Source organism: Octopus sinensis, linkage group LG24 (genome assembly GCF_006345805.1).
Source record: "Octopus sinensis linkage group LG24, ASM634580v1, whole genome shotgun sequence".
In the NCBI taxonomy this organism is placed as follows: Eukaryota; Metazoa; Mollusca; class Cephalopoda; order Octopoda; family Octopodidae; genus Octopus; species Octopus sinensis.
This window is the reverse complement of record NC_043020.1, coordinates 11,010,470-11,030,807: the sequence shown is the minus strand read 5'-3', so window position 1 is coordinate 11,030,807 and position 20,338 is coordinate 11,010,470. Positions and strand designations below refer to the sequence as shown.

The 20,338-nt window shown below is 37.3% G+C and overlaps 1 protein-coding gene and 1 non-coding gene across 2 annotated transcripts; one reads left to right on the top strand and one right to left on the bottom strand.

The window, feature by feature from the left end:
• The first annotated feature begins 2,200 nt into the window (after positions 1 to 2,200).
• On the top strand, positions 2,201 to 19,203 carry LOC115223917. Its single transcript, XM_029794649.2, has 4 exons — positions 2,201 to 2,635; positions 10,755 to 10,797; positions 13,286 to 13,333; positions 18,742 to 19,203. The coding sequence occupies exons 1-4, from the start codon at positions 2,429 to 2,431 to the stop codon at positions 19,113 to 19,115; spliced, it is 672 nt and encodes a 223-aa protein (XP_029650509.1). The 5' UTR covers positions 2,201 to 2,428; the 3' UTR covers positions 19,116 to 19,203.
• Trnay-gua lies at positions 2,784 to 2,872 on the bottom strand. The gene is given in 2 exon segments: positions 2,784 to 2,819; positions 2,836 to 2,872. It is a non-coding gene; the product is annotated as a tRNA-Tyr (tRNA).
• Positions 19,204 to 20,338: the final 1,135 nt, after the last annotated feature.

Below are 20,338 nucleotides of genomic sequence, written 5' to 3'. Positions count from 1 at the left end.
CCGACCAATGCCTTGTGAGTGGATTTGGTAGACGGAAACTGAAAGAAGCCTGTCGTATATATGTATATATATATATGTATGTGTGTGTGTTTGTCCCCCTAGCATTGCTTGACAACCGATGCTGGTGTGTTTATGTCTCCGTTACTTAGCGGTTCGGCAAAAGAGACCGATAGAATAAGTACTGGGCTTACAAAAGAATAAGTCCCGGGGTCGAGTTGCTCAATTAAAGGCGGTGCTCCAGCATGGCCGCAGTCAAATGACTGAAACAAGTAAAAGAGTATATATATATTTATACATATATATAGTTGTTGAGGACAAACAACAGCAGTAATTTTATTCAGCTGAATACACGTCATTGATTGGTTGAAATTACTGAAATACGACTACTTTAATACGAAATAACTTTGAAAATATAAACTTTTCTCAAGTTGACAAGTTTGAAACCGAATGTATCTGCACTAGCTTTTTTTCTTTTTTTTCTTTCCGCAAAATATCCTTGAAAAATAGGGGTGCGTGCAATGCGCCGGAAAATACGGTATATTCAAAGGAAATGTTTATTCTATTATTTACTAGCAGTAAATATATTTACAGGCATTATGTAGCTTGTTATTCTCTTTAAGTGAACACTTTTCTGGTTGAAATACACCGAAAAATGGCGACACAGCAGTAAAAAAATCGTAAAAAATAGGGATTTTCGTAGAAAAAAAGCACCTTTTTGATGTAATTAATTTTTGGTGTTAACATGGTCCGATTTGAATTTTTTCTTCTACGGAAGGAAGAGCAAGCCTTCTTCTATTATACTCTCAATTTTGGTCAACTTGCGCCGCAGGGTCTCGGAGGAGATAGTGTTAGTTGAAGGCTACTAAACCTGCCATAGACAGACAACTTCAGCTTTATATATAGAGAGATTTATTTTTTGTTTTTGTTTTTGAAAGTTAATGTATTTTTTTTATTCAGCAACTACAGGCGCAGGAGTGGCTGTGTGTTAAGTAGCTTGTTTACCAACCACATAGTTCTGGGTTCAAATGTTTATAGCCTCGGGCCGACCAAAGCCTTGTCAGTGGATTTGGTAGACGGAAACTGATAGAAGCCCGTCATATATATGTATATATATATATATATATATATATATAATATATATATATATATAATATATATATATATATATATATATACATATATATATGCGTGTTTGTGTGTCTGTGTTTGTACCCCTAGCATTGCTTGACAACCCCGTTACTTAGCGGTTCGGCAAAAGAGCGACCGACTGAATAAGTACTGGGCTTACAAAAGAATAAGTCCTGGGGTCGAGTTGCTCGATTAAAGACGGTGCTCCAGCATGGCCGTAGTCAAATGACTGAAACAAAAAAAAATATATATATATATATATTTACAGGACAAAAGAAATCTAGAAAAAAATTAAATAATTGCGAAAACAACGAATTGCATTCACAAAGACTTTAAAGAAAAAGTAAAAGAGTTTGGATTAAAGAACAGAGGGTGATAGGAGGAGAGAGCAAAACTGACCACGCCTCCCAGAGTAGATGACTTACTCCTCCCCTTTCTCTCCAATCACATGGTACATTACTCCTTCCACCACCATATTCACATGGTACATTACTCCTTCCACCACCATATTCTGTCGTCTGTCTATGCCTCTCTCAGTAGTGTCCCAAATTAGAGGACGAAAATAAAAATTGAAGATATTTGTATTTGAATTTTAATTTTTCCGAATGGAATTTCCATTTTATAATAGAGGGCGATCTTTCGTCTCTAGTAGACCTTTCCGTCGATTTCCGTAAAATTTTTTTTTTTTTTACATATGGGCTTGCGGGAACTTTTGAAGTAATATACATACATATACACATACACCGAGTAAAAAATTTCAGTTATCTCTTTCTTTCACACATACTAACAGAAGCACTTCACTTACACAACATACTGTCTGTCTCCCACACCCCATCAAACACACACGCACACACACATGTACATCAATGCTTCCAGTCAAATGACTGAAACAAGTAAAAGAGTATATGTGTGTATGTGTGTGTGTTTAACCTTTATGCGGTAGCTCAATCTGCTAGAAATATCTGTCAAATCTCTAAAATAACATTGGTTGCTCATAAAAGGAAGAGGTAGTTGTGAATGTATAGCTAGATACAGTGTTCGCGGCTGGGCCGCTTAGCCAATGGAATAAAATGAAAGTAGAAAGTTAAGTAGATAATGGAGTAGAGACAGGATGAAGATAAGAGAGGGGCGAAGAGGGAGTGATGGGCAGAGAAAGTAAGAGAGAAGAAAAAAGTTACTGTGTGACGTGAGAGGAGTAGGTATTTATAGAGAAATATAAATTCCGAAACCCCGGAACCAGATTTAGTTGGGTGATCGTGTTGATATCGTGTTGATCTTTTGTGAACCAAAACATTCAAATATGACTCGGATAGCTCAGGAAGAAGACAAAAAAGTAGATTCTGTGGAAGTTGTTTACCATAAAAAGATTACTGAAATAGAACATGAGCCACTGGCCGCGAAAGGGACTCAAGTTATCGTAGAAAGGCGCCCCAATTTGTGTTTTAGATACGTCTCATTTGCTTTGATCATAATTGCAGTGGTAATTGCAGTAACTGGTCTAATTCAGGTAAGACTTTAATTTATTTTAAGCATACCTACACAAGTGGTAAGCCGTCTGGAATAGCTCGCCCACATAAGTTGGATTTTGTTCCGATTTAATAATAAAATAATAATGAAATTATTGTATACAGTGCTCAAAAAATATAAGCGGTACCTCTCGCGAGACGGATTCGAACCATCGACCTAAGGATTACTACTATTATTCAGCTACAGTCCTCCGCTCTGCCAACTGAGCTATCGCGAGAACCTTTGACGAAGACTTTTCAAATTCACCACACACTTCAAAATTATTGGGGTGAGGAGCATTTTATGAGAAAAAAAATGTTTTGAAAATTTACGATTTTTTTCACCGTCACACCACTTTCGACTTATCCTTGGAGCCCTCAGGGCGGACTTTTTTCCCCCCTTTTTTATTTTTGTACTAAGCACTTCAAAACGACGGGGCAAACCAAAATGATTGCTGAAATCAGTGGGAATCCATCATTCTGGAATTTTCCTCTACCGCTTCCCTCACGACAACTATAGCCATCACAATCATTAGACGATTTTCACTTTGTAAAAACCCATCACTGCCATAGATTGACATACATAACGTTGTGTGTGTGTGTGTGTGTGTGATCTCGAAAAAGTAAAACTTTGTTCGGGAAATTCTGTATAAAATTTTTATTTCTTTAATTATCGGAATCATTGAATTTTTTTTTTTTTCGTTGTCTGAATTCCTGTGACCTCCTAATATGCTACAAAACCCTTTTTGGGGACCGAAAAACGGTTTGGGGTGAGGTGGAAGCCTCGGAAATTTCAACCCTCCACCCCATCGATCTTTTCATCCGCACACACACACACACAAAAAAAAGGGATTTGCAGCCGATTAAGAGGTCAGGGTACTTGATTCCACGCAAAAAACCCGAGTTTTTTTTTCTTAGTGAAAGAAATTTACTAAAAAAAAAAAAGGTCAATTTCTTAAAATTCATGGTTTCCAAAATTCTTGTTCCCTTCCCCACCATAGTGCCATTCCAAGGGTGTGGAAAGGAATTTTGGAAAATTTACACATGCTAGTTTTAGTTGCTCATAACTTTCCGAAAAATGGATATGTTTTTTAATGAATTTTTCTGTAAATACCGTAAATCCTCGAGTATAATCCGCCCTTGAGTATAATACGCAGGGGATTTTTAGGGAGATGTACCGCTGAAAAACCTAAACCTTGTGTATAATACGCACACCTTCTCTAACTTGAGTCAAGGGGGTCTATATAACGTCCTTGGCTTGTAAAAATGTATACAGCAACGTCCTTTATTATTATTATTGTATATATAATATAATGCAAACGTGTAGCTTTTGGGGGAATTTTGTTTGCAGAAAATAAAGAAATAACAGTAATAACGTTTAATAAATGTTGCTTACTGCAAGTTATGGATGATTCTTTTATGACTTCATTGCTTTCAGGCTTAGCTTAAGGTATTTTCGCGCCAGACATCACAAAATGAGTCTGAATAATCATAGCCAGTCAGTAAATAGAGACTCGGACATTGCCTAGAAAATAATTTTCATTTTAAGCTTCGTATAAAGTACGCACTAGGGATTTTGACCTTTAAATTTTGGGGTAGAAAAATGCGGATTATACACGAGGATTTACGGTATTCTATCAGTTGTTTCACCGAACCGCTAAGTTACGACATACACACACACACACATACAAGCTGAATTACTGGGTTACTGCTGTTCTTATTTAGATTAGTAAACTATAAATATGAAGATATATTTTTGTACGCACTATGGATTTTGACCTTTACATTTTTGGGGGAAAATGCGGGTTATACTCGAGGATTTACGGTATTTTTCAGATAATGTAAATTACGATTATGCCTCGGGGACGGATATCGGAATTAGGAGGCAGCAACAAGTTGGAATTTCTTCGTTTTGACGGAGATTTTTCAGAATTTTTTCACGGTATCCTCGGGTATGATCTGGAAAATTTTTTTCAACAACAACAAAAATAATTTTTCGAGCTATGTTTTTCCCTTAACCCCCCACCTCTGCGGACCGATTTTACTAAAAATTTTTGACTGAAATTTTTTTGGGAGGGGGTCACTTAAAAATTATAGAAACTTTTTCGATAAAAAAAAAGATATTTTCAGACGAAAAGGTGTGAGATTAAATAAAGGTAGATTTTTGCTGTGTTTCTAGCATATTCCATGACTACCTTCCTCGTTTCTTTCTCATTTTGACAAGTGTTGACGTTTTTCAATATTTTCTCCACATAAAACTCATTTATAGTATTAAAAACACTGGCGATCTTTCGTCTCTAGTAGACCTTTCCGTCGATTTCCGTAAAAAACTTCTTTTTTTTTTTACATATGGGCTTGCGGTCTCCCACACCCCATTAAACACACACACACACACACACACACACACACACATGTACATCAATGCTCCCATGCACGGTAACTTCAAAAGAACTTCCTTCGTCATACAATCGCTTCCTCTTAGTCTCTTTCGCTCTCATTACTTCAAAAGTTCCCGCAAGCCCATATGTAAAAAAAAAAAATTTTTTACGGAAATCGACGGAAAGGTCTACTAGAGACGAACGATTGCCAAAACATTTTTTGGAAACTTTATGGCTTTTATCAATCCTAAACCTCACCTGTCATAGGATATGCTAGAAACAACAGCCAAATTACACCTTTTCGTGTGAAAATATGTATTTTTTTCTTTTTTCACTGAAAAGGCTTCTCCTATGGTTTTTAAGAGCGTAGTGCCCACAAAGTCGACAAAAAACAGCCCGAAGAAGGGAAGATGGGGATAAAAAAGATGTTCGAAATGATTTCTAAGAGCCCTATAACAAAAAAAAGGGGAATCTAAGAATCTGAAAAATCCCCGCGAAAAAGTAGAGAAATACCAACTTGATGCTTCCTAAATCCAACATTCTTTATATCGGGATTTAATATGTAAAGCAAAAACTGCTGAGCTCGCACACATAACATATATTCTGTTATTCTTTTGACTTGTTTCAGTCATTTGACTGCGACCAAGCTGGAGCACCGCCTTTAGTCGAGCAACTCGACCCCGGGACTTATTCTTTTGTAAGCCTTGTACTTATTCTATCGATCGCTCTTTTGCCGAACCGCTAAGTTACGGGGACGTAAACACACCAGCATCGGTTGTCAAGCGATGTCGGGGGGTGGGACAAACATATACATACATATGTATGTATGTTTGTTTATATGTATGTATGTATGCATGTTTGTTTATATATATACGTATGTATATATATATATATATATTATATATATATATATACATATATATATATATACATATACATATATATATATATATATATATATATATATATATATATAATATATATATATATATATATACATATATATATATATATTATATATATATATATATATATATATATATAATATATATATATATATATATATATATATAGTTATCCGTAATAATGAAGGGTGAAATTAATTAATTTGGAATAATTATCAATTACACCAAGTAGTCTTCGGCATGTAAAAGCCTCATTCGAGGAAAATTTAAGTAATACTAAGCAATAAAGGGTTTAGCAACGAATTGCCTTACCACATACCGAATTTAGAAATAGCAGTCAAAGAGTTATAGCTATTTCTTCTACTAATATATATATATATATATATGTATGTATACGACAGGCTTTCAGTTTCCGTCTACCAAATCCACTCACAAGGCTTTAGTCGACCCGAGGCTATAGTAGAAGACACTTGCCTGAGGTGCCACGCAGTGGGACTGAACCCGAAACCGTGTGGTTGGTTTGCAAGCTACTTACCACACTCCTGCACCTTAAATTTTTTTTTTTTTTTTTTAATAAGCAAACCAGCCGACCTATTTCAGCTACAAAATCGAAACTTCGGAGTTTCAAATTTTTTCTTTTCATCCAGAGTTCAAAACGATGAGGATAGTTGGGGAGGGGAGCCTTTTACGAAAAAATTTTTTAGAAAATTTATGATTTTTGCCCCCCCCCCCCAATTCCGCCACTCCTTGAAAAACCAGAGCGGACTTTTTCAATTTTTGTTTTGTTGCTCTACGCACTTAAGAACGATGAAGCAAACAATAGGTTTTTTTTTTATAATGGAGAAATTATTCGGAGGGAAATCAAAAGTCTGAAAAGCTCATTTGTTTTATTGCTTTTACTGTTTCGGTCATTTGACTGCGGCCATGCTGGGGCATCGCCTTATAGCATTTTAGTCGAACGAATCAACCCCCAGTACTTTTTTTCTTTTAAGCCTGGTACTTACCGTAAATCCTCGAGTATAATCCGCCCTTGAGTATAATACGCAGGGGATTTTTAGGGGGCTGTACCTCTGAAAAACCTAAACCTTGTGTATAATACGCACCCCCTTCTCTAGCTTGAGTCGAGGAGGTCTATATAACGTCCTTGGTTTGTAAAAATGTATACGGTATCGTCCTTTATTATTATTGTATATATAATATAATGCAAACGTGTAGCTTTTTTGTGCATTTTGTTTGCAGAAAATAAAGAAATAACAGTAATAACGTTTAATAAATGTTGCTTAGTGCAAGTTATGGATGATTCTTTTATGACTTCATTGCTTTCAGGCTTAGCTTAAGGTATTTTCGCGCCCTACATCACAAAATGCAGCTGAATAAACATAGCCAGACAGCAAAAATAGAGACTCGGACATTGCTTAGAAAATAATTTTCATTTTTATCCTCGTATATAGTACGCACTAGGGATTTTGACCTTTAAATTTTGGAGGAAAAAATGCGGATTATACACGAGGATTTACGGTATTCTATCAGTTGTTTCACCGAACCGCTAAGTTACGACACACGCACACACACACTAGCTGAATTACTGGATTACTGTTGTTCTTATTCAGATTAGTAAACTATAAATATGAAGATATATTTATGGATCTTTTCGGTTTGAACGGCAGTTTTTTCTAATGGTGTCATATGAAATTGTCACCCATAATTATGACCCTAGTATCGATCTATTGCATTTCAATCTGTTTTAGAGTTAAGGCTAGGGTTAGGGGTGGGGGGAAGGGTATTTTTTTTTTCTTCAGAAATGTAAATAAACCCAATCTGTTTCTTAAACGAGGGACATATTCATACGGCACAGAATGTTTTTTTTTACCTCAATAGACGTCACTGATTGGTTGAAATTGCAGAAATTGAAGAAAAAAAACAACAAATATCTTACAAGCTATAGAATTTCCTCAATAAAGTCAAGAGAAAAAGATGCTTTATAAACACATTCTACCAGTATACGAAGTTTAAAAGAGTTTAGTTACGCGGAAATTATTTTAAAAAACTGCCGGTCAAACCGAAAAGATCCAGTATCTACATAAAAACTAAAAGTTAATTCTTGTGTAAAATTTTCCGAGTAAGACAATGGAAGTATTCCCAAGTCTTCAGGTGCCCTGCTCCATTCAAAATGTTGCATTTAGTGCAGCCCCTCCCTAAAAAAAAAAAACACACACACGACCGGTCTAAGGGAGACAACTGAATAAATTTTCGGGGAAAACTTAAAACGCACCATAATTTATTGAACTTATAAAATCTTCTTTATATATAAAAGTGAGGTTATGTGCTGTTTGTCTCCTACGATTTAGAATCCTAACTACTCCCACATTTTGCGGTGCAGTGTAACCAAAAGCGGGTATCTTATAGTCGTGATTCATATCGAGCCCTTCTGGGTATTAGCGCGCGTCTACGATGAGTCTACGATTTAAAAAATAATTTACCATCATTTTTTTCCATTTTGATGCATTTTTTCGCTATTATATAAGGGAAGTAACTCTCTAAAAATGTCTACGATTAGTCAACGAATTTTAAAAAAATTTACCATAATTTTTTTCCATTTTTAATGCATTTTTTTGCTACTTTTTGGCTATAACTCTCTAAAAATGCTTATATAGTTATTTCCCTTACAAACCCGAGCAACGCCGGGCGATACTGCTAGTTATTGTATACAGTGCTCAGGTGCACCACAACTTGTCAAAAGTGCGTATAACGTATATCTCTTTACTCTTTTGCTTGTTTCAGTCATTTGACCGTGGCCATGCTGGAGCACTGCCTTTAATCGAGCAACTCAACCCCGGGACTTATTCTTTTTGTAAGCCCAGTACTTATTCTATCGGTGGCTCTTTTGCCGAACCGCTAAGTAACGGGGGACATAAACACACCAGCTTCGGTTGTCAAGCAATGCTAGGGGGACAAACACAGACACACAAACGCACACACACATATATATATATATATATATATATATATATATATACATATATACGACGGACTTCTTTTCAGTTTCTGTCTGCTAAATCCACTCACAAGGCTTTGGTCGGCCCGAGGCTATAGTAGAAGACACTTGCCCAAGGTTCCATGCAGTGGGACTGAACCCGGAACCATGTCAATAAATTAAGTATCGGTGAGACACTGGGATTGATGTAAACGACTCGCCCTTCCCCACAAGTTTCTGGCCTTGTGCCTTTAGTAGAAAGGATTATTACCAAACTGACCAAGACAGTATTTTTGTGTCCATTAGAAGAGAGATTTATGAGCCTCTGGCCAACAGGTCTAGAAAGTGTCTCTGTTGCTAAGTGCAATAATAGAAGTGAAACCAATGTTAACATTCTGACCAGCCATCACCATCAATACATATGACATACGTGTATATATATATAGAAAGAGGAAGGCGGTGAGTTGGCAGAAACGTTAGCACTCCGGGCGAAATGCGTAGCCGTATTTTGTCTGCCATTACGTTCTGGGTTCAAATTCTGCCGAGGTCGACTTTGCCTTTCATCCTTTCGGAGTCGATAAATTAAGTACCAGTTATGTACTGGGGTCGATGTAATCGACTTAATCCATTTGGCTGTCCTTGTTTGTCCTCCCTGTGTTTAGCCACTTGTGGGTAGTAAAGAAATAGGTATTTCGTCTGCTGCTATGTTCTGTGTTCAAATTCCGCCAAGGTCGACTTTGCCTTTCATCCTTTCGGGGTCGATAAATTAAGTACCAGTTATGCACTGTGGTCGATGTAATCGACTTAATCCGTTTGTCTGTCCTTGTTTGTCCTCCCTGTGTTTAGCCCCTTGTGGGTAGTAAAGAAATAGGTATTTCGTCTGTCTTTAAGTACTGAGTTCAAATTCCGCCAAGGTCAACTTTGCCTTTCATCCTTTCGGAGTCGATAAATTAAGTACCAGTTATGTCCTGGGGTCGATGTAATCGACTTAATCCATTTGGCTGTCCTTGTTTGTCCTCCCTGTGTTTAGCCACTTGTGGGTAGTAAAGAAATAGGTATTTCGTCTGCTGCTATGTTCTGTGTTCAAATTCCGCCAAGGTCGACTTTGCCTTTCATCCTTTCGGGGTCGATAAATTAAGTACCAGTTATGCACTGTGGTCGATGTAATCGACTTAATCCGTTTGTCTGTCCTTGTTTGTCCTCCCTGTGTTTAGCCCCTTGTGGGTAGTAAAGAAATAGGTATTTCGTCTGTCTTTAAGTACTGAGTTCAAATTCCGCCAAGGTCAACTTTGCCTTTCATCCTTTCGGAGTCGATAAATTAAGTACCAGTTATGTCCTGGGGTCGATGTAATCGACTTAATCCATTTGTCTGTCCTTGTTTGTCCTCCCTGTGTTTAGCCACTTGTGGGTAATAAAGAAATAGGTATTTCGTCTACTGCTATGTTCTGTTTTCAAATTCCGCCGGGGTCGACTTTGTCTTTCATCCTTTCGGGATCGATAAATTAAGTACCAGTTACGCACTGGAGTCGATGTAATCGACTTAATCCCTTTGTTCTTGTTTATCCTCTCTGTGTTTAGCCCCTTGTGGGTAGTAAAGAAATAGGTATTTCGTCTGTCTTTAGTGTTCCGAGTTCAAATTCCGCCGAGGTCATCTTTGCCTTTAATCCTTTCGGGGTCGATAAATTAAGTACCAGTTACGCACTGTTGTCAATATGATCGACTCAATCTGTTCGTCTGTGCTTAGCCCCTTGTAGGTAGTAAAGAAATATATATTTAGAAAGAGGATGGTAATATGAAGAGCATAAGTTAACATCTTATCTTTACTTTTCCTTTTCTCATCTTCTTTTCTTTCTTTCCACTTTAGGTGAACCTTCAGCCTAAGCCTGTGCTGCCACCTCGTCCACAATGTAAGTGCATATATTGTTTTCATTTCACCTTTCATGTGTCTATAAAATCCTCTGACATTGTAACATATTGTAATGCTAATCAAATCTCTAAACGTGTCCTCAATATATTACAACCTTAAAATAGGCAACTTGAAAAATATCAGACATACTAAAGAAACAAATAGCAAAATATTTGAATGAAATTTCCACAATAATTAACTGGACCATGATTTCAGATGACACTTTGATAAGATGAAGCCTCTTGTGTACATGTTTACTAGAATTATATTTGGTTGTCCGGAAAGTATGTCTGTTACTAAAGAAATAAATGGAAAAATAACTACATCATTAAATATATGAATGAAATGTCTACAATAATTAACTGCACCATGGCTTTAGATGACACTTTGATAGGATGAAGCCTCCTGTACATGTTTACTAGAATTGTACTATCAGTCCCAGTAAGGCATTGCTATTGTACAACTGACCATGTTAAAGCTCATGAAACTACAATGTGATGGGTGTAATATGTAGATGCTTATATAGTCTTAGATCTCTTTCATTAATGGTTAATAATACACTACATTCTTAAAATAGGTAACAATACTTCCAACATGAAAAATAACAGGCATACTGAAGAAATAAGTGCCAAAAATACACACATCCTTAAATATATGAAAGAGATGCCTACAATATTTGACTGGACAATGGCTTTAGATGACCATGTTAAAGCTCATGAAGCTTATTTCTTTACTACCCACAAGGGGATAAACACAGAGAGAGCAAACAAGGACAGACAAAGGGATTATGTCGATTGTATCACCCCCCCCCCCCCCCCAGTGCGTAACTGGTACTTAATTTATCGACCCTGAAAGGATGAAAGGCAAAGTCAACCTCGGCGGAATTTGAACTCAGAACGTAACGGCAGACGAAATACATATTTCTTTACTACCCACAAGGGGATAAACACAGAGAGAGCAAACAAGGACAGACAAAGGGATTAAGTCAATCATATCGACCCCAGTGCGTAACTGGTACTTAATTTATCGACCCCGAAAGGATGAAAGGCAAAGTCAACCTCGGCGGAATTTGAACTCAGAACGTAACAGCAGACGAAATACCTATTTCTTTACTACCCACAAGGGGATAAACACAGAGAGAGCAAACAAGGACAGACAAAGGGATTAAGTTGATTATATCGACCCCAGTGCGTAACTGGTACTCAATTTATCGACCCCGAAAGGATGAAAGGCAAAGTCAACCTCGGCGGAATTTGAACTCAGAACGTAACGGCAGACGAAATACCTATTTCTTTACTACCCACAAGGGGATAAACACAGAGAGAGCAAACAAGGACAGACAAAGGGATTAAGTCAATCATATCGACCCCAGTGCGTAACTGGTACTTAATTTATCGACCCCGAAAGGATGAAAGGCAAAGTCAACCTCGGCGGAATTTGAACTCAGAACTACAGCAGACAAAAATACCTATTTCTTTACTACCCACAAGGGGATAAACACAGAGAGAGCAAACAAGGACAGACAAAGGGATTAAGTTGATTATATCGACCCCAGTGCGTAACTGGTACTCAATTTATCGACCCCGAAAGGATGAAAGGCAAAGTCAACCTCGGCGGAATTTGAACTCAGAACGTAACGGCAGACGAAATACCTATTTCTTTACTACCCACAAGGGGATAAACACAGAGAGAGCAAACAAGGACAGACAAAAGGATTAAGTCAATCATATCGACTCCAGTGCGTAACTGGTACTTAATTTATCGACCCCGAAAGGATGAAAGGCAAAGTCAACCTCGGCGGAATTTGAACTCAGAACGTAACAGCAAACGAAATACGGCTACACATTTCACCCGGCATGGTAACATTTCTCCCAGCTCGCCACCTTAAACGCATGAAACTACTGTGCGATGTTTGTAATATATGGATGTTTATATAGTCTTGTCTCTCTTTCCTTAATGGTTAATACTTGTTCTCCATGTAGATCATTTTCATTATGGTTAATGATGATTGTGAAACAGTTAATATGCTGTATAGTTATATCTTTACATATAAAATTGAAGTTGTGTGTGAGACTCTGTCTCCTCCGATTTAGATTCCTAACTACTCCCAGATTTTGCGGTGCAGTTTAACCAAAAGTGGGTATCTTATAGTCGTCATTCATATCGAGCCCTTCTGGGTATTAGCGTGCGTCTACGATGAGTCTACGATTTAAAAAAAAAATTTACCATCATTTTTCCGCATCTTTAATGATTTTTGCTCGGGTTATATAAGGGAAGTAACTCTCTAAAAATGCTTATATAGTTATTTCCCTTACAAACCTGAGCAACGCCGGGCGATACTGCTAGTATTAGATATAATAATCTGGAATATTAAATTTGTGAACTACATCAGGAAGTGCCCTTTTCACTGAACAGTCTTCTGTTTGATATTGAACCTGTATTAAAATATATCGTTTTCACCATCTGTTTTCTCTCTTCTTATCTTTCAGCTCACCATGCCTTCTTCCACCTGAAAACAGAGGGTTACACCGAGATGGGTAAGTTCATTTATACAGAGTTATTGCACACTTTTTCTTATAATTTATACCTATTTCTTTACTACCCACAAGGGGCTAAACACAGAGAGGACAAACAAGGACAGACAAACGGATCAAGTCGATTACATCGACCCCAGTGCACAACTGGTACTTATTTAATCGACCCCGAAAGGATGAAAGGCAAAGTCGACCTTGGCGGAATTTGAACTCAGAGCGTAGCGGCAGACGAAATACCCCTAAGCATTTCGCCCGGCGTGCTAACGTTTCTGCCAGCTCACTGCCTCTTCATAATTTATATTACACACTTAATCTTTCTGTTATCTGAATGTGCTTGAGTCTTTTGCTCTATTAGTGTTTGTATTGTGGATTGCTTATGCATTATTAGTTGTGTCCTTCAGTTGGATATCGGAAGTGACATTAAGGGATGGGTCCATCTGTTCAGTGTGAAATTTAAAATAATAATAATAATGAAATTATTGTATCCAGTGCTCAGGTGCACCACAACTTGTCAGAAAGTACACATAAAGTGTATGCAGTAATGTACAAATGTCTGGAAAGCGAACAATGTATGAGTCAGATACATGCTTGCGTGTGTATGGAGGGGAGAAAATCAGGTGTAGTGTTGACGAAACTCAGGAAGCATGGAAGTTTTGAAGGATGCATTGCTCCGACAACTAACTACTGATGCCGGCAGTTTGTTCCATGCTTCAGCAACTCTCAGCGTGAAAAAATGTTTCCCAAAGTCATGGGAGCTGTGCTGTTTTCTGACTTTGTAAACATGTCTACAGGTGTTAGACGGGTGGAGTTTGAAAAGGTGCTCAGAGTTATTGTTTGTAAGATGGTTGATAATTTTATGGGTGTCTGCCAAGTCAGCTGCCAGACATTGTGTCCATGCCCAGGGTAAGGCGTAAGTAAGGCGTTCAGAATATGGCAAATGCCTGATGGAGGGTATTCTTTTGGTTGCACATCGCTGAACGGCTTCCAGACGATTGATATCCTGGGCAAGATAAGGGTTCCAGACCGGTGATGCAAATTCCAGGTGAGGTCTTACCATAGCTATATAAAGCCACAGATAGATAGTCGGAGAGCGGCTCACAAAGGATTTAGTGAGTGATGCCAAGACACCCTCAGCCTTCTTGACAATTTTAGCGATGTGTTTTGTCCAACGCAAATCACTGTTAATAATAACACCTAGGTCACGTTCACTCAAAGACTTTTTGAGATTAGTGTTGTGGAGGGAATAGGTGGACGCTGACAGAACACTGCCTCCAGCCATGTAATGGGGCTTTTTTTTGTATCGTGCTTACCCAAGGTTTACAGAATGAAATTCACCAACATTTCTTGAGAGCTTTATCAAATGAGCTCAGCTGTCCCCTTTACACGGTTTAAAAAGAAATGAAAGGAACTTGTTGCAGCTTTTGTTAAAGGCATTTAAATACTATGTGCTCATTGCTGGTTTGTTCTGTGTATGTATGGAGGCTATTACATGTTCGTGTGTGAATTGTATAAACACAAATATTATACTGGTTGATGTATAACTGAGAAATAGCAATGTGATTATTATTATTATTATTATTATTATTATTATTATTATCATTATTATTATTATTATTGTTATTATTGTTACTTTTTTTTTCTTCTTTCAAATTTGCTTCCATTTCTTGCCGAGTGGCTTCCCGACTCCTAGGGCAAAGAAACTCATAGTATACATTGGTAGGCCATTAAACCAAACTCAATAGTTCGTTCGTTCATTTTTTTTTTTTTTTTAAGTTAAATTAAAATACATGAGCAGCAACAGTTCTCACATCGACAATGCTCTTCTCAATACGTGTGATGTACCAGTTAACACAATCTTTTGCACTTCTTGCAGGGATGGTAAGCCAGGGATCATTCTCATATAATTTTCGGTTCCCTTCTTGATCATTCCTAGTGCTCCTACGATCACTGGTATTGTAACCGCCTTGAGATGCGCCACATTTTCTCAATTTCAATGAGTAGGTCTTTATATTTTCTGAGCTTGTCAAACTCTTTCGCTGAGATATTATGATCACAGGGGATGCTCATGTCGATCAATAAGCAAACTTATTGTTTTGGTCTTTCACAACAATATCTGGTTTATTGGCCTTGATGGTTCGGTCTGTATGTACTGGAAAGTCCCACAGAATGGTTACATTTTCTCCTTCAGTTACAGCCCAGGGTGGTGATTATACCACTTGTTGGCAGTTTTGATATTGTAATGCCGACTTATTAGCCAGTGTAGATATTGGCCAACTCTGTCATGTCTTAATTTATACTCCACTGGAGCTAAGACTTTACAGCCAGAGATTAGGTGGTCCACTGTTTCAATCATGTCGTTGCAGAATCGGCATTTGGGTCTGCTCCATTTTTCATCACATTGGCCTGGTAGTTCCGGGTTAATAGGCTTTGATCTTGAGCAGCCAGGATGAAACTTTCGCTCTCTCTGCTTTTAGCCCTGAGCTCCGTAGCCACTGATGGGTTTGCTTCTGGTCAACATCAGCTTGATTGCTGCGGGTCACATATTTGCCGTGCAGAGGTTTCTCCTCCCCCTATCAGCCAATTGCTCGTGCCAATTGCTCGTGCACTTTTTTCCTTGCCATTATTTTCACCTTCTTTGCAACAATAATTGCCGTACTTCCCTCGGGTTGTTCTGTTTGGGTATCCTGCACGGGATCAATAGCAAATTTTTTGCTTTCCTTTATGATAGAATGAAGCTTCTTTCGTCTCTCGTAATTTTCCACGAGCTTTAGCATCCAGTCATTCGTTATTTCAAGATATTTGGCCAGTCCAATTGTAGTTGTTTTGTAAGCTAGTTCAAATTGGATCAGGCCTCGACCTCCTTGGGCTCTGGGAAGGTAAAGGCTATCTACGTCTGCCTTTGGGTGGTGCATCCTATTACAACTCAGCAGCTTGCGTATTTTCCTATCTATATTCTTTACTTCACTCATATTCCAATTCAACACATTGTAGCTATAAGTAACAACTGGAACTGCTAAGGAATTTATAGCTAACACCTTGTTATGTGCATTTAGTTCAGATTTCAGGACTGCACGAACTCTCCTATAACATTCCTTCCTGATCTTCTCTTTCATGCTTGCATGCTGAATACCAGAGCCTTCATTTATCCCTAAATATTTGTATGTTTGTTCTTGCTCAAGCTCTCTTATGACTGTGTCAACATCTAACACGACTGAATTTGTAGTCTTCACTTTTCCTTTCTGGAAAGTGGCCTTGGCACACTTCTCAAGTCCAAACTACATCCCGATATCATCGCTGAATGCTTTCACAGTGCGCAATAGGCCTTCAAGTTCATTATTGTCTTTACCATAAAGTTTTAAGTCATCCATATAAAATAGATGGCTTATTTTCTTATTGGCAATTTTATACCATACCCTGTTCTGTTTAATTCACTTGTAAGGGGTATTAGGACTATGCAGAATATTAAAGGTGAAAGTGAGTCACCTTGAAAAATTCCACAGTTGATGTTTATATTTTCTGAGGCAAGTACTCGATTAGAGTGGTATAATTGGAGATTCGTATTCCATAACGACATATTATTAATATTATTATTATTAATATTATTATTATTATTAATATTATTATTATTATTATTATTATTATTAATATTATTATTATTAATATCAATATTATTATTAATATTATTATTATTAATATTATTATTATTAATATTAATATTATTATTATTATTAATATTATTATTATTATTATTATTATTATTATTAATATTATTATTAATATCGTCATCGTCATCATCATCATCATCATCATCATCATTATCACTATTATTATTGAGTGAGAGAGCGGTGAAAGTGACACTGGGGTAAAATATACGAAGCCCAGTATACCCATCATGACTACCCGTCTGATAAGGGTACACCAGGCACATGCATCACAACCATATGTGTGCAACATGGTGATCTCATATCAAGATAAACAGCACATGACATTGCAGGTGGGGCCCAGTTAGAATTTTCTGCTGGTCGAGTAACCCATCCCACTCAAAAGGTCCCTGAGTAAGGGTTGTTTAAGGATGTTGAACGAAACACCCATGTTTCCAGAGGTGAATTATTCAAACCCCAAAGAATCCCTCTCAACACATGGCTATGATGTTCCCCCACTACTTCTGCTCGTGATCAGAGATGCACATATCGTCAGCCACTAAGGTTAAGATCAAACAACTGACAAGCAAATCTGTGGTATTGAGCAGAATATTTGCTGTAGCCTATCTTTTATATCAAGACAAAACAATGTACATGAGAACACTTCCAATCAGTTAAGATCAGAAGCCACGAGAGCCACTGCCTGGCACTGCATCAGGGCATTTATTATTATTATTATTATTATTATTGAGTGAGAGAGCAGTTCATGCCATCAAAGTGACACTGGGGTAAAATATACGAAGCCCAATATACCCATCATGACTACCCGTCTGATAAAGGTACACCAGGCACATGCATCACAACCATATGTGTGCGACATGGTGATCTCATATCAAGATAAACAGCACATGACCTTGCAGGTGGGGCCCAGTTAGAATTTTCTTCAGGTTGAGTAGCCCATCCCGCTCAAACGGTCCCTGAATAAGGGTTGTTTAAGGATGTTGAAAGAACCACCCATGTTTCCAGAGGTGAACTATTCAAACCCCAAAGAATCCCTCTCAACACATGGCTATGATGCTCCCCCACTACTTCTGCTCGTGATCAGAGATGCACATATCGTCAGCCACTAAGGGACATGCTCAACTGGTTAAGGTCAAACAACTGACAAGCAAATCTGTGGTATTGAGCAGAATATTTGCTGTAGCCCATCTTTTATACCAAGACAAAACAATGTACATGATAACACTTCCAATCAGTTAAGATCAGAAGCCATGAGAGCCACTGCCTGGTACTGCATCAGGGCATTATTATTATTATTATTATTATTATAATCATCATCATCATTTATGATTTATTATTATTTATTATTTATTATCATTTATTATTATTATTATTATTATTATTATTATTTTATTTTTATTATTATTATTATTATTATTATTATTATTATTATTATTATTAATTATTATTATTATTTATTATTAATTATTATTATTATTATTTATTATTTATTATTCTTATTATTTATTATTATTATTATTATTATTATTATTATTTATTATTATTATTATTTATTATTATTTATTATTATTATTATTTATTATTATTTATTATTATTATTATTATTATTATTATTATTTATTATTTATTATTATTTTTATTATTTATTATTATTTATTATTATTATTATTATTTTATTATTATTATTATTATTATTTATTATTATTATTATTTTATTATTATTATTATTATTATTATTTCTTTTTTCAGAAAAAGTAACTAATTTGCACTGGGAGAAAAACAAAGACCAGAATGTGGGCAACATTCAGTTGGTTGACGGAACTTACATATATATTCCACAGGATGGGATTTACGAAATAAACTGTGCCATACAGTTGTACATCCCAAGAGATACTCCCTCAAGGGTTGTAACCCTGATGTTTCAGAAAAAGAATGGAACAAAATATGAATATATGAAAGAAAGTTCAAGCTCCTTAGAAGATTTACCAGAACATGTTGTCATACAATCATCATTTACATACTATTTGAAAACAAATGATACAATGTTTTTGAAGATGAACATGGCAAAATACGTCAGTCCCAATAAACCCTCAAGCTATTTAGCAATCACCAGCTTACACTAAAATACTCATCAATAAAATGTTTGTGTTGTGATTCGGGGCTTAGATCAAGTGTTTTCTTTAAAAGTTCTTTTTGACCTTAAAACATCTTGTAATATAATAATGAAATTATTGTATACAGTGCTCAGATGCACCACAACTTGTCAGAAAGTGTGTATATAGAATATGCAGTAATGTACAGCGCCGCCCCGACTGGCCTCCATGCCGGTGGCACGTAAAAAGCACTATCCGATCGTGGCCGTTGCCAGCCTCGCCTGGCCCCTTGCCAGTGGCACGTAAAAAGTACCATCCCTCCGTGGCCGTTTGCCAGCCCCATCTGGCACCTGTGCCGGTGGCACGTAAAAAGCACCCACTACACTCACGCAGTGGTTGGCATTAGGAAGGGCATCCAGCCGTAGAAACATTGCCAGATGAGACTGGGCCTGGTGCAGCCTTCTGGCTTCCCAGACCCCAGTTGAACCGTCCAACTGATGCTAGCATGGAAAGCGGACGCTAAATGATGATGATGATGTACAAATGTCTGGAAAGTGAACAGTGTATGAGTCAGATACATGCTTGCGTGTGTATGGAGGGGAGGAAATCAGGTGTAGTGTTGGCGAATCTCAGAAAGCATGGAAGTTTTGAAGGATGCAGTGCTCCGACAACTAACTACTGATGCCGGCAGTTTGTTCCATGCTTCAGCAACTCTCAGCGTGAAAAAATGTTTCATAAAGTCATGGGAGCTGTGCTGTTTTCTGACTTTGTAAATATGTCCACGGGTGTTAGACGGGTGGAGTTTGAAAAGGTGCTCAGAGTTATTGTTTGTAAGATGGTTGATAATTTTATGGGTGTCTGCCGAGTCAGCTGCCAGACGTCGGAGTTTCAATGTGTCCATGCCCAGGGAAGTAAGGCATTCAGGATATGGCAAATGCCTGATGGAGGATATTCTTTTGAAGAGATTCATTTAATTATATCAAGCTGTTTGTAATTTGCCTGGTACTTATTTAGTCCTACTCATCTTAATACTTCAAAAAGCAAAGTTGGTTTGTATGTTAACCACTATTTTCATTAAATAAAGGTGCAGGAGTGGTTGTGTGGTAAGTAGCTTGCTTACCAACCACATGGTTCTGTGTTCAGTCCCACTATGTGTCCCCTTCGGCAAGTGTCTTCTACTATAGCCTTAGGCCGACCAAAGCCTTGTGAGTGGATTTGGTAGACGGAAACTGAAAGAAGCCCGTCGTATATAT